The following is a 14,510-nucleotide window of genomic DNA, read 5'->3' on the forward strand; positions in this document are numbered from 1 at the left end:
TCTAGAAATCTAAACACATGCGCGCGCACACACACACACACACACACACACACCATATTTATAAGTGACACTACACTATATAAGGTGATATTTTTAAAAACTCAGCACTATTATGTGGCCAAATATTTGAGCCAAAAATATAGACTTATAAAATAAATTTTAGGGCGCCTGGGTGGCTCAGTGGGTTAAGCCGCTGCCTTCGGCTCAGGTCATGATCTCAGGGTCCTGGGATCGAGTCCCACATCGGGTTCTCTGCTCGGCGGAGATCCTGCTTCCCTCTCTCTCTCTCTGCCTGCCTCTCCATCTACTTGTGATCTCTCTCTGTCAAATAAATAAAATCTTTTAAAAAAAAATAAATTTTAAGGGCTGCATATTAACTATGCATTTATGTAGGCTATTTTTAATGTTTCATGAGCCCTCAGTATTCTTTTGAGAACAAAATGATTCACCTATGATCCTTTGAACTATAGAAATATCAGAACAAAAAATTATGTAAGTGTATTTTTGTATATTAAGAAGTAAAACTGGAAAACAACATAAGAAAAAAAAACTTTCCCCAAAATGAACTCCTTAGGTATTAATCCAACAAAACATATAGGACTTGTATGCTAAAAACTGTAAAATGCTAATGAAAGAAAAAAAAAGACCTAAATAAATGGAGATACACACCATGTTCATGGATTGGAAGACCCAACATAATAAATAATGATGTCAAGGGTCCCCAAAGTAATATATAGATTTAACACACTTCCAGTAAAAATCATAGCAGGAATTTTTGTTGATAAAGACAAACTAACTCAAATTATATGAAAAGGCAGAAATACTAGAAGAGCTAAAACGTTTTTGTAAAAAGGAAAATGGAAGAATTGCACTACAAGAGACTTTCTATCAAGACTGTGGTGTTAGCAAAAGAATAAACAAAGAATACAGAAGCAATTACATGTGGAGGAACAACAGTCTTTGCAGTGAGCAGTGCCAGAAGAACCGCAATTACATAGTCCAAAAAACCCCTAACCCTGTCCTAAGCCTCACCTCATACAGTATTAACTCAAAATGGATCACAGATTTCGATGTAAAATTTGAGTTTGGAGACATAAGACCAAAACACATGATCTACGAAAGGAAAAAATGATATCCTGTACTTCTTCAAGATTTAAAAGTTTTGTTCTGTGAAATACACAATTAAAAGAATGGAAAGACAAGCTAGAGACTACAAGAAAATATTTGCAAATCACATACTCAACAAAGGACCTCTACCTAGAATATATAAAACACTCAAAACTTAACAGTTAGGGAACAGTCCAAATAAAAATTAGGGAAAAACTTGGACACTTCACCTAAGATGATAAAAGAATGGCAAATAAACACATGAACAGGATGAAAGATATAAGGATGAATATAAAACCCCTAACCATCAGGGAAGTACAAATTAAAATAATGATGGGATACCACCCACACCTATTAGAATGCCTAAGATAAAAAATGCCAACACCACCAAGTGCCAGTGAGGACATGCAGAAACTGGAACTCTCATACACTGCTGTGGGAATGAAAAATGGTGCCACTCTCTGAAAAATACTTGGACAATGTCTTAAAAGAGTAAACATAAACTGAACATGCTGGCCAGCAATTCTGCTCCTAGGTATTTATGCTAGAAGAATGAAAATATAACACACACAAAACCCTATACACAAACGTTTACAGCAACTGCATTCCTAATTGCCAAAAACTGGAAATACCTTTCAATGGGTGAATGGGTCAAACAAATTGATACCCACAGTGGCCTAATATTCAGCAATAAAAGGAACAAACCAGTTGAAAGAAGACAGTCTCAAAGGCTGTGTACCAGGGGATTCCCATCTCTATGGCCTTCTTGAAAAGACAGAACTATAGCAATGAGAACAAATATTTAGCTGCCAGAGTTAGGGGTGGGAAGAAAGGTGACTAGAAAAGGACAGCAAGAGGCAGTTTTGGGGAGCAATGGAATTATCTTGTACCCGGACTGTGGCGGTGGTTACATAAATCTATAGTGTGCTAGAATTTGTAAAATGACAAACTCTGCTATTGACACAGGTAAGTTAAAATGGATACATATTTGAAAAAAAAAAGCATATTCGAATATAGGAAAGTTAAGTGATCCTTTCAAGTGGCTCAATACCTAGCTCTAGTTTCTAGAAAGCTCAAACAGTGAACATAATTACTTGTATGCTGGAACTGCTGCTCATGCTCTCTTCATGACCCATTGCAAGAAAGCAATGAACTGAAGATACCACTTTTTGTTTCTCAAATTCTCACAGCTAAAATTTCTCTTGTGACAAAGTTCCAATGGCAATGTCAGAATTCTTCTCCAATGTTTGTTGTGGGAATTGCCCTTAGAATTTCATTTTATAGTCACAGATGAAGTACCTACCTACTCCTAGCTAAGCAAAGAAACACATTAAAAAATTTCATTTTGCACCATCTCTGGGAATGGCAACACATTCACTATGGTGACAACACATTCCCAGATGGAAGATAAGGCCAGAAAATATGATGCTTTACAAGCAAAAGTGGTACCAATCAAGACAGAATAGACAAGGTCAGTCATCCAAATGAACTGATTTTAAAAGTGTAACTCAAAGAAGTAGCACAAGCGAATTATGGGAAGGGGGTGTGGGTAACAGTGTGTTCTATTTATTGATTGTGGAAGCACTTACACAATTCCACATTTGTCAACACTCAGAACTGAGCACCAAAAAGTGAATTCTACCATATGTAAATATAAAAATAAATTTTCAAAATGAACCGATACCACCCACTCAAAAACCTAATATAGCTCATTGTTGAATACTTGACAAAAAACCCCACAGTGTTATATACCATACACCATTTAAGATAACGGATTTCTAAGTACCACAGTTCAAAAGTTTACTGGTATGGTTTCAGACTCCACATTTAAAATGTTTAGGAAACTACCACATTACAAGGTTTGGTATAGGGTAAAAAGGAATACCCACTATTAACAAAAAAGGCTATTAAAATACTTCTACCTCTTCCAACTACATACCTGTGTTAAGCCAAATTTTCCTCATATGCTTCCAACAAAATAACATTATCACAATAAACTGGATGCAGAAGCAGATACCAGAATCCAGCTGACTTTTAAGCCATACATGGAAGAGAATTGCAAAAAATGTAAAAACAATGCTACTGTTCTGACTAAATTATCTTGCTTTGTAATATAGTTATTCTTCATAAATGTTGTTATATAATAGGTTCACTGTTACTTACAGCTGAGCTACTACTTGATAAGTATGTCAGTTTTAATTTAAAATAATTTGCTGTGAAGTTATTTTTAAGCAGGCCTTTCTTGAATCTAGGTTCTCCTTTGATCTTTCTTTGCTGATAGATGCCTAAAAGCAGTGACTCTTGATTATCACTAGATGGAAAGCTGTAGATGAGAAATTATCCTACAGAGACTACCTATAACTTCATCCACATGGTTTCTAAATCCTTGGTATACAGGAGGACAGAAATCCTGGGCATTTTTGGCTAATTTCCTGGCACGATTGTTGGACATTCTTTGCTGGTAGATGGAGACTGATGACCTGCTACCCTGGCCAAGAGCTTCTGAGAACTGGGTTAGCAAATGATCTAGGTTCCCAGCAGCATGAAGAGCTTCTCAAACAGCCAAGGAACCTGAGCACCTGTGCAATGTGAATGAGGCCAAGGACCTTTCAGCAAACAAGTAGGATGATGTACTCCACAAAACCACCCACTCTAGTTACAATACACTGCAGCAGAGTAAAAAAAAAAAAAAAAAATCGAGGGAGCACCAAAAGTCAGGTGAGTTCTGAACAGGACAAAAAGTTATATACTGCTTTGTAAAACCAAGCTGAGACCATCACATTATAGGTGTTGGTACAAGTATAAGGTAAAGCCACCCCTGACTTAACAAGCACAAAACAAACCAAAAGCAATCAGTTAGAAAATACCACTGCTCTAGTTTTTATTGGTAGTACATTTTTCAGACCCCAAGCTTTGAGGGTTTTCCATGGTGTTTCTGAAAGGCAGCTAAATTCACTCCCTTCCTGAATAGTTATACGGTTATCTCTTTTAGCACAAGACTAAGCCAGACAGGATGATCTGGAAATTTATATCTTTAACTATCTGCCAGGGGCCCATTTCCACATGTGAACCGTAATGTATGCTTTCTAGGTGAACCAAACTTGAGAGACAGCCATCGTCTGAGGAGCTCTCCTCCCTTTCTCGTTTACATGTGCAGCAGAGAGCGGGTAGTTTTGTTTTGCTCCTTGAAGTACAAAAGGTCAACAGTGTGAAAATCTCACTTTTGAAAGGTTAAATGAAATCTGTTCTGGTTCAATTTCTTACTCTACTACAAGACAGTAGCTCTAGATGACTCGAGTTAGACCTCAAGTTGAGTTTTTCCTAAATACACAAGGTTAGCGAAATCAAACTGAAGAAAGGAATTCTACTGTTTTGGCACAAGCAGTTTGCTGTTTTTACCCACTTGTTTTCAGATATTTGACAACTCCTATGGCATTTCCTCAGCATTTCAAAAAACCTCCAATTTTCCCTTCAGAAGAGGTGAACCGTACCAGAAGTTGCTGAAACCCCAGGCTTCCCTTCAGCTGCTGCACTAGTCCTTTGCTGGGGGGGGCTATAATCAGCTTTCCTGGTTCCTGCCCCAGTCAGCCCTGTGGCCTGGCCTACCTGGCAATGCTACTGCCTGGGACCTGTGTGGCCTTCTCCTGAAAGGGTGACTGCAGTGAAGATGGCGAGCAACCTCTTATTCATGAACGGATGGCTTACCATTTATGGTGCGCAGAATTCTGGATTAGGGTCCCCAAGTACGGTCATGGGCCAGATGCTATTTGTGACCTGGGAGAGTCACCTGAGAGCACCAATCTCTCTGAATATCATGAACCCATTCAGTAGCATTTTGCTGAGCGTCTGTCAGGTTAGGCATAATATTGGGGGCTGGGCCTTGAAGAAGTCAGGGCCTAGTGTCCTTTCCTAAGGCTGACATTTGGACCCAATTCACCAACATTAGAAAGGGAACTCCCACACTGGCAAATTGCAGGGAGTGCCAACAGGAAGCATGACGTGGAATTGTTCTGACTGGATGGGAGAAGGAGAGCAGTGAGATGATGAAAGCTTCCAGATGGACATCTCAGGAGGATGGGCAGTGAGGCCTCAGTCCCCCAGCCCAGGTCTGAATCTCTGGGAGTTCTGACCATACGCAGGAATACACCTAAGCCCCGTTCATCCACTGTATCGTCGAGTGGAGTAACAAGCATTAATAATGCACACTCCAGGCACTTTCTAAGCACTTTAAATGCATTATCACAGATAGTCCTCACTATGACCTCATACAGCAGGTACCATGACTATCATGGCTCCATCAGCTAATGAAACTGTGGCTTGGAGAAGTCCAGTAACTAGACCAAGTTAAAGGACAGGCAAGTGACTACAAAGGAACTCTGACCTTGGTGTTTGAGTACAAACCTCAGTCTACCGTTGAGGCTAGCAGTGCACAGTCTGAGAATGGACAGAACAAGTGCTAAGCTTTCAGAAGATATGACTGGACAGGGAAAGGCCAGGGCTATAACTGCCTCCACCACTGCCAAAGAACTCAGGAGGGAAAAAATGCAAATGCAGGGAAGGACATAGGCCAGGGAGAGGCTGTGGCATGAGCTCATATCATGCAGGCAGCTTCGAGTTCAGTCCTTAATAGATACCACTGTTGCTGGTAGTCAGAGCACCTCAGAATTTGATGTGGGTCCCTTGTTAGTTTCCCTAGATTACACTCTGGTCCTGAGCCTTCCCAAACAAGGGTCCACACAGTAAGGTTGAGTTAAATGAATTCAAAAGACAAAGAGGTGTTGTGATAACTAGAGAGTACAAGTTAATGCTTATTCTATGAAGAATCAAAGTCAGATGGCATACAAGGCTATATCTGGTCCAATTTACTTATTACAACTCTTCTATAATACAATAGTCATATCATGATAAGTTGCTTTTGGCATGTTTTATGGGACTATATTTGGTCAGTTATTCCCTCCAATTTATACAATAATAAATTTACTTACACTGACATCCTACTCTAACCATCACCAAATCCCACTTCCTAGTTTTTCTGTGAGAATACACCATGGCATAGTAGCACAACATTATACCTGACTCAAAATCAGCTTGCTTGATGTTCGTACCAAAGAAAAATGAGCCATTCACTAATAAGAACCACCAATGGGCCTGGGTATTAGAATACCATATTTAAAAAATGTGAGGGGTGTCCGTGATGTAAATTTATGCTCAGCCTGCCAAATGGTGTGGAGCAAAAAGAAAAACTAATTCTTATTATGTTCTTTTTGTTTTGTTTTAATGAGATTTAGGATGAGTTCTATGGATTCCTACAGAATTATCCTTCTTCGAGCATTGCTGGGCAGTGTGGATTGTGCTGCCTCTGATGCTGAATGAACGGGGTGGAGATCTACTGCTTCTTTGCGTGCCTTCTGTACCACTTATAATTATGCTGTTAAGAGTCTTTACAAAAAAGAAACCCAATTTATTCTTTTTAAATGTTCTAAATATAAATGCAGAGGCAAGGAAATAAACAATAATTCCAATAGTGCTGAGAATTTAAACTATTTGAACTAATGTACCTGTCACACTACTGCACACTGCAAGCTCTAACCTAAAAACTATCAGCCTGTGTCACCACAGGTAAGAAATGAGAAATTTTGAGGGTTATTGAACACCAGATCTTTGCAGCAGAACAGGAGAGAGTTACTGAACATCACTGCGTGGCACTACAACCCTTGGATCTACCTGCACAATACAGCTCTGTCATGACACAGCGCTCCAAGTGAAAAAGACAAGGCAAGAGGAATGAAGAGTAGCCCTGTTGGTGATTTACACAGGGGAGGGTGGGTGGGAATGGTGGCGGGCGGGGGGGGGGGGCCTGCTTCCTCTCTCATTTCTTAGATTTATTAATTAGTCCAGATCTGTGTATTCCTTAAGAAACACTTCTCCAACAAGTACAGATGGACACCATGGATTCGGTTGTCTGCGATGCTGAATGAGCAGGTATTTTGGTAGCGCAAATATTTTAAACAATACTTCACCAAGCCCTCCTTGCACTTTTAATAAAAGGTACCTCCAATTCGATCTCTGCCTTAACATTATTTTTGGTGTTCGTTACTTATTTTGTCCTCAAGGAATACATATCCATTCCAAAATGAGGAGGCTTTTATTTACTTGCAAAGATTAAAAAAAAAAATTTAACATGGGTTCTTCACATACCAGAAAACATCCCACTCCACTTCCCAGACATGTACCATCTTCCAGAGGGACTCAGAGCCACCACGCTGAGGCTCTGCGTCATTGGTCAGATGCTCCCCTCTCTACTAGTTGCTTACACATGGGAACTTAATAAAGTCTCTCCATCATGAGGCAGCTAACACTGAACATTATTTTTGGAATTCCTCAAAAAAGTGGGTCCAAAAGAGATTTTTAAAATATGGCTTATGCCACAATTAATATACTAAGGAGTAAAAGAGAAAAAAAAAACAGGAAAAGAGTATGAGTGAGAGAAGAATTACAGCGAGGCATCATACTGATATAGTTAGAGAGAGACGGGTATCAGGATGAGGACTACTTTCCAGCACAATGTGATTTTTGCACCATGATAAAAATATTTCTGGTCAACGCCTCTTTGCCTGATACAGTGTTTGGAGAGATAACAAATTAAAGCTATGAAGTTGGAGCTCAGTGTATAATGAAATCAACAGTAATCAATGACGTAAAATATGGAAGACAGAATAAGAAAGGACTGTGTCAATGCCTTCGTGACCTTAAAATTCTGTGGAATTCTGAGCTAATCTGAGAATCTTGTATACTACTGATAAACCTTCTGGCAATTATGAAAGCAGTGTAAGAAAAGAATTTAAAGAAAACACAAGATACCTTCATTTGTTGGTTCCTTTGATTATTAACCATTAAAATACACAGAAGACTGAGAGCAATGGGCTGGGCAGAGATCACAGATGAGCCACAGAAGAAAGCATAGCCCCTGTCCTCAGAAAGCTTACTTTAGGAAAAAGCTGCAATTGTAAAACCGACAGCAAATTTCTAAGGGATTCAACCACCACTTTCTGGTCTAAGCTCCTAATAGAGAGCATGTGCATGGCATTGACTAGCTGTCCAGAGTTAAGTTCTCTAGATAGAGAGCCAGCAACATCTCTGTTAAAACAAACAAACAAACAAACAAACAAAACCATAGCGAAGTGCTGTACGTAAGTAATGTTCCTTTACAAGTGGCTTGAAAGACTCCACGGCTCGGGACAGATACATTTTGCCCCACCAGAGCTCTAAAACCTGCATAGGCCGTCATTGAGAATTAGGAATATACTTTAGTTGACTACCCACCTTTAGAACTGAACGGCTCTGTAAGTATTAAAATGAGGGTTCAATATACATTATAACTAAAAGTACTTGAGATGAAAGTAAATGACCCACTATATCCCTTCCAGGTACCAAGAGAGGTCAGATTTTCCATTTATCAGCAACTCTTCAGGGTAGACAGCAACTCAATCTCAGACTCGGTGGCTGCTTCGTGGACGGCTGAGGGGAACACTTCAAAAATGAACCAGCTAAACAAACTTCCCAGCAGCACTTGACAGAGCTATACCTATTCTTCCCATTTCCAAAGCAGTGGAGAATTAATTACCAGTTCTATGGATCTATTGTAAGTATAATAGACTAAAGAGCTATCACAGACACATTTATTGTAAAAGCACAATCCCAAGAGTGTCTAGTGGAGGGCCAAAACGATTAACACAAATGCTTTGTCAGATCAAAGATAAAACCTGCACCGCCCAATTGAGGAATGAATTAGAACAGTGGGTTATCTTTCAAATTAACCAGGGCAGTTAGTGAGGAAAATTTCATGAAAGTGTAATTCTTAGCCTTTGTGAATCCACACAGCAGGCATTCTGCCAGCTGACAAGATGATGAAATTTTCATGCTTAAAAAAAGCCCTCTTCATTTCCCAATTTAGATTAGCTAGTGTTTCTCTCCCTGTGTGTGTGTGTGTGTGTGTGTGTGTGCGCGCGCGCGCATGCCTATTTGCTCTTCTGGAGCAGAATTTAAGGGGAAAAGAAACACATATCAATTTTTCACTGTAAAATTGAGTCTTTCAAAAAGATCCTTCAAAGCTTAGAGATACAGTCTTTACATGGGCTTTTTATGATTTTCAAAAAATACCAGTTCAATTTTAACTTTGTATAGAGGAACCAACAAGGACCAGGGCACAGAACTTTGAATTAGAGCTTTCTGTGATATCTCCAAGTCTTTCAATGCTTTCATCAAGTCTTGGGATAAAGTATTAGAGTTGTTTTTGTATTTCTACGTACACTGAAATGTAAATGCTCTAGGAAATGAGAATTCAAGGGATATAATCACTGCTATATGGTGAGAGAAATTCTCTCCTATGGGAGGAACCAACAGAAAAACATTACATGATATAGATTCTCAGATATGCAAAATTTTTAAGGTTTGTTACACCACATTCGATCAGCACTATTTATTTGTGACAGAAACTAACAGGGTATATGATGTATTTTTTTTTTTTTGAAAAGTGGTTTAGAAGCCCATTTTGTTAGCCTAAATTCCTGACCCTTTGTGCCTGACAATCTGATTTCTTGGTGACCTACAACCATGTTCCTTGGCAGGTTATAGTGTTAGGTCAAGTACCACACTCCTCCACTGTCTTCCTAAAGTTCCTTCCTTATAGAGATGCCTGTCTTTCTTAATGTAGGTTGTACTTCCCCTGCAGTGATACTAAGACTAAAATGAAAAACAATATTAACTCTTGCTCTCTGTCCATGGACAACTTTTATGCCCAGTACTGTTTAACTTGTGAAATAGGAAGAAACCCCTTTGGTCATTAGCTTCAGAAAACAGTGCTTTAACCTCAGTACTTATTACCAGTATCCTGGTCTCCACTATAGATGACTTATTAATCTCCAGCTGGATTACCATCACTATGGTGTATCACACTGAACTGTCATCACTATCACTTGAGGCATAACAACAACAACAACAAAACCCATGCCACGTCCCTCTACCAGCAAAAGTTCCTTTAAGTGTGGGGAAAGGAGAAAAGAGTCTACTGCTGAAGTAGAATGTAGAGGTGTTTGAGCATTCTGTATAAAAGCTCTAATCTTGAGAATATGTGAGACATTAGGTTCAGCATAGGGCCATAAAAAGAACAAATAAATGGATTTCTTTCTCTTCCATCCAATTACATATGACTAAGATCAGCAAGTAGAGAAATAGGTTCCTAATTGTGGGACAGTCATATCAATCTTCAACTTCAGGAGTGCTATTTGGGTACTTTAATTAGAAATCCTATAGAAAAATCAATCCAGTGTACACTTAACTAGAGGAAAACCGTTACTTGCTGTTGAGACAGCTGGTAGATAAGACAAAGCAAATACTACGGAAACCTTCGGTTAAATGTGTAGATGCCTAAAAGTAGGTTATTTAGCTTGAAAAATACTCATACCACCACCACCACCCACATACAATTTAGGCAGAAATCAATCCACCAGTTAGAGCATATTTCTAACTATACAGAAGATCCCTTTTCTGCCTATTCTCAACTTAGTCAAAACAGATTGTCCTTTCTTATAGAAGGAAAGAGATGAGTTTCTTCCAGTATTAACATTTCCATGGTGAAGATTTTCATAGACTAAACACTGCAGGAAAACTCAGAATTCTTCCCAAGAGTCAAGAACCATGCTCTGCTCAACGAGGTCTGTAAATGAGGAGCTGAATAGTTTTGATTTGGGCTCTTCATGCTAAATAAAGGCCTAACATTACATGTGCTGAACATTTCATCTACTGCGGAATGTGAACCCACAGATAACCTTTATTCAGATCCAACTGTTCATTAAGTGTAGCACAGGATTATTCACTAAAATGTTTCAGATTTCCCAAAATGTAGTCATAATTATTATTTTTAAAATGTCTTCAGACAAACCTACTTGGATGTTTTTGACAAATACAAATTATTCTACTCCAAAATCATAATACTGAAATTCTACACTTCTACTCCTCATCCTAATGATCTAATAATGGATTTTCATTTCATGAGATGGATTTTTAAAGAAGAAAATGCTACATTATATATGTTAGCTAATATAAGTAGATATTAAAGGATGATACTGATCAAAGTCATGAGTTTTACCTAATAGAATCTGAGCATTTTTGGGAAATGCTTTGCCAATGTAGCTTCTTTAAATAAGTTACACTGAGCTTTCACATAATAGAAATTTTGTTTAGATGACAAATGACATAAACACTAAGAAAAATCAAATGGGAAGTATGTGGTTTTTTTCAATTTTAAGTTTTGAAGAAAAAAACCTCATCCCTATGAAAGATGTTAAAATCAAAACAAATACTTCGAAAAAAGCCTTCTTTCTAATGCAGAGAGCTCACTCACTGTTCTAGCATTTTTAGTATATACTTAAAAAATCAGACATTTTCTTTAAAATGCCAGACAAACTGCATTTAAAGTTTAAAAACGTTTAGGGATGCCTGAGTGTTACAGTCGGTTAATGTCCAACTGGCTCAGGTCTTGATCTCAGAGTCGTAATATTGAGCTCCGCATCAGGCCCTGGGCTCACATCACAGCGGGTGGTGGGGGAGGTATCTTCTCCATATGCTCTCTCCTCTCCCTCTGCTCCTCCCACTTGTATTTTCTCTCTCTCTCTAAAGAAGTAAAACAAATCTTTTAAAAAATGTTTATTTTGATTTCCTTCGCCAACACAGCTATGAAATGGTTTTTATTACCATAGAAACATAAAGTCTTAGCTAGTGGGCAGTTATTAAAATCACCACACATGATGTTATGGCTCTTCGCGCCGAAGACAGACAATACTGATTTTTTTTCTCTTCTGACCAAAGATCTGAGGGACCACTTAATTTAGTCTTACTTAGGTAACAACACACTAAAATATTTCCTGATTATATTCTTCTTTTTCCTTAAAGCAAAAATTCAGTTATTTAAAGTACTGCTCATTAAAGAGATGTCCAATAGAAAATCAAATGCTTTTTCTGCAAAGTCTTCTCAGAATTTTAGTTACATAAAAAAATAGGAATACAAAACCATACTGTTTTATTTTAAAACAAGACCCAAATCTAAGTAAGCTGCATATGTAAGAAATTCATTGTGGATACTTACTTCATAGTATTTTTTAATGCAACGTCTCATGTCCATGATCAATTTGTTGCTCAGCTGTACCACAAAGGTCAAAGGTGAAGTCTTACAATCAATGTTACTACAGCGATACAAGCTGGGCTCCATATCAGTTCCCTACAGAAGTCAGAAGAGACAAATACACAAAAGGTTACTGCAAGGCTAGAAAAGGTTTTTTTGTGCTTAAAAACTAACATCCTGTCCTGGTGTGCAATATTCTTAATTCATTTTATTAGTGAGCTTTTAACCCTGTTTTTTTCAACAACTGTTCTCTCAAAGATCCCCTTAGTCACACGAACCTCCTGCCTTGTTGCCACCATAATAATGGAGTTCAAGTTGAAGGGAAAACCCTGAAACCACTTCTGCATTTACATTCAATATATGACAGACTTTATGGATAAAATAATTTTCCCTCTGAAAACTACTGGAAATAAACATTCTTCTTAGAGATATGAATCCAAATTTTGAATTCTTACTTTTTCATTCCAAACTTGAAGACAGAGCAAGCGCACTAATGACATTAGTTTCCTTTCATATTGGCAACTTAATTTGAAGATTAAAGCCTAAACTTAAGCACTGCACCAGAAAGCAAGCACTTACTGCCTCCTTAGAAAATCTAAAATTTCTGTAATCCTCCCTCTCCACCACCCCCAAATGAAAATTATTTGGGGAAGGGAAGGCAAGAGTGAAATTTGAAAGAATTAACTATTAGTAGTTGGAAAAAAAACCTCTTGTTTTGTTTTGTTTTAAGCAAAAACAAAGCAAATAGAATATATAGGAAAACTGTTGGGGTTTCTGGAGCATTTGTTTTCCTTCTTGATACTTAAACATCTTGGTTTCCTGCTCCAATCTGGTACATAACCCTACCCGCCACGCTAAGCAATTCCAGGTGGAAGAGATTTCAGAGCTTGACATCGGCTCTTCCACAGTTAGCCCATCTGCAAGTCGTCAAGCCTCCATGCAATTAACTATCTTATTTACAGCTGTAATGAAGCAAAACTCAAGGATTTAGCAAGTATTGCTGATCTGTGTCTGCCTCTTCCTTGCACTTGCTTCCAAAGACTGCTTTGTTTTGATTCAAAAAAATGCAAAACATCTGCTGTTTGTCCAAATTAACTTAAAATAATTACTTTTAATTTAGATAAAGGATGTATTTTCTTACAGTTTCAAGGTTTTACACAGTTCTGCTGCCTACTCATTTGCCAATGGCTAGTACAAGTATAACACTGCAGTTGAATCAAGTAAATTGGCTAAGTTTCAAGTTCTGATCCAAGGTCAATGATACATTTTTTGGCAGTACTTCTTGAGAGGAATGTCTCCCTGTGACTTTTTTAATGTCTGACATGCAAAGACAGCAGAAAAGATAATCAGAGTACCTTTGTCAAAAAGGAGGCAAATGGGATGTGTAAAGATAAACAAAAACTTTCCAAAAACACTTAGTTCCCATTAACTTGATTTAAGATAAAGGCAAATATTGCTCTAAGTCTTAATAAATTGGGGCTGGGAATGGGGAAATACAAGTTACTAATTAAGGAATTACAATAAAAAATACTTTAAGGTACTTTAAAATTTTTAAGAGATTCCATTTGAAAACCAAGGCCAACCACTCTAGGAAGCCAAAAACAATAGTCAAGCACAGCGTACTCAGAGTTTTCAAGCAGAAATGAAGTCCTGAAGGTAGAATTCACATGATGCTAAAATTCTTTAAACACATGAAAGCAACATTTTCCTCCCTTTTTACACATACAGTGGGAGAGGAAAGGCCTCTACGCTAGTTGGCTAACAAAATAAAGAAAAGAAACAAGAAGAAACAACTAACCGAACCATCTAAGACACTGTCGTAAATATTCTCTGTTCCACATGTGGGGCATGGGCACTTGAATTTTTCACAGTCCCTGTATTTCTCCTCATCAGTGAGCTGTGCTGGGCCACCAAGTAGGGCATCATTCTCCTCATCCTTATGATAATGATGAACTCTAAACTGGGTGGGGTCGAGTCCTATTAATTTAAGAGAAAAAACAAATTGAGAGGTACAGTTATTTGAATTCCCGTACACAAAAAAGACCCCAAAGAAGAAAGCCCACAAAGGAATGATTTTAAATTCATGCACACACATACATAACAACCTGAACTCAAGATAAAGGCTCACATCACATGGACAACTGACTTCTCCTTTTACAAAAGATCACTTTATTAAATAAAACAAGGAAACAGCACTAATGCACTAATGCAATGCAGATATGCC

General features: G+C 38.1%; 1 protein-coding gene across 4 annotated transcripts in view; it reads right to left on the reverse strand.

The window, feature by feature from the left end:
• POLA1 (DNA polymerase alpha 1, catalytic subunit) overlaps positions 1 to 14,510 on the reverse strand; it is a 307,958-nt gene that overhangs the window by 141,315 nt on the left and 152,133 nt on the right. For all 4 annotated transcript variants that reach the window (XR_007124795.1, XM_047716113.1, XM_047716112.1 and 1 more), the window contains 2 exons: positions 14,085 to 14,263; positions 12,251 to 12,382 (listed from right to left, as the gene is read on the reverse strand). Coding sequence is in view for 3 of the 4 variants with exons in the window: in XM_047716113.1 (XP_047572069.1) it covers positions 12,251 to 12,382; positions 14,085 to 14,263 (311 nt within the window). In the remaining variant the exon portion in view is untranslated. The remainder of the gene's footprint in view (positions 1 to 12,250; positions 12,383 to 14,084; positions 14,264 to 14,510) is intronic.

This window comes from Lutra lutra, chromosome X (genome assembly GCF_902655055.1).
Source record: "Lutra lutra chromosome X, mLutLut1.2, whole genome shotgun sequence".
Classification (NCBI taxonomy): domain Eukaryota; kingdom Metazoa; phylum Chordata; class Mammalia; order Carnivora; family Mustelidae; genus Lutra; species Lutra lutra.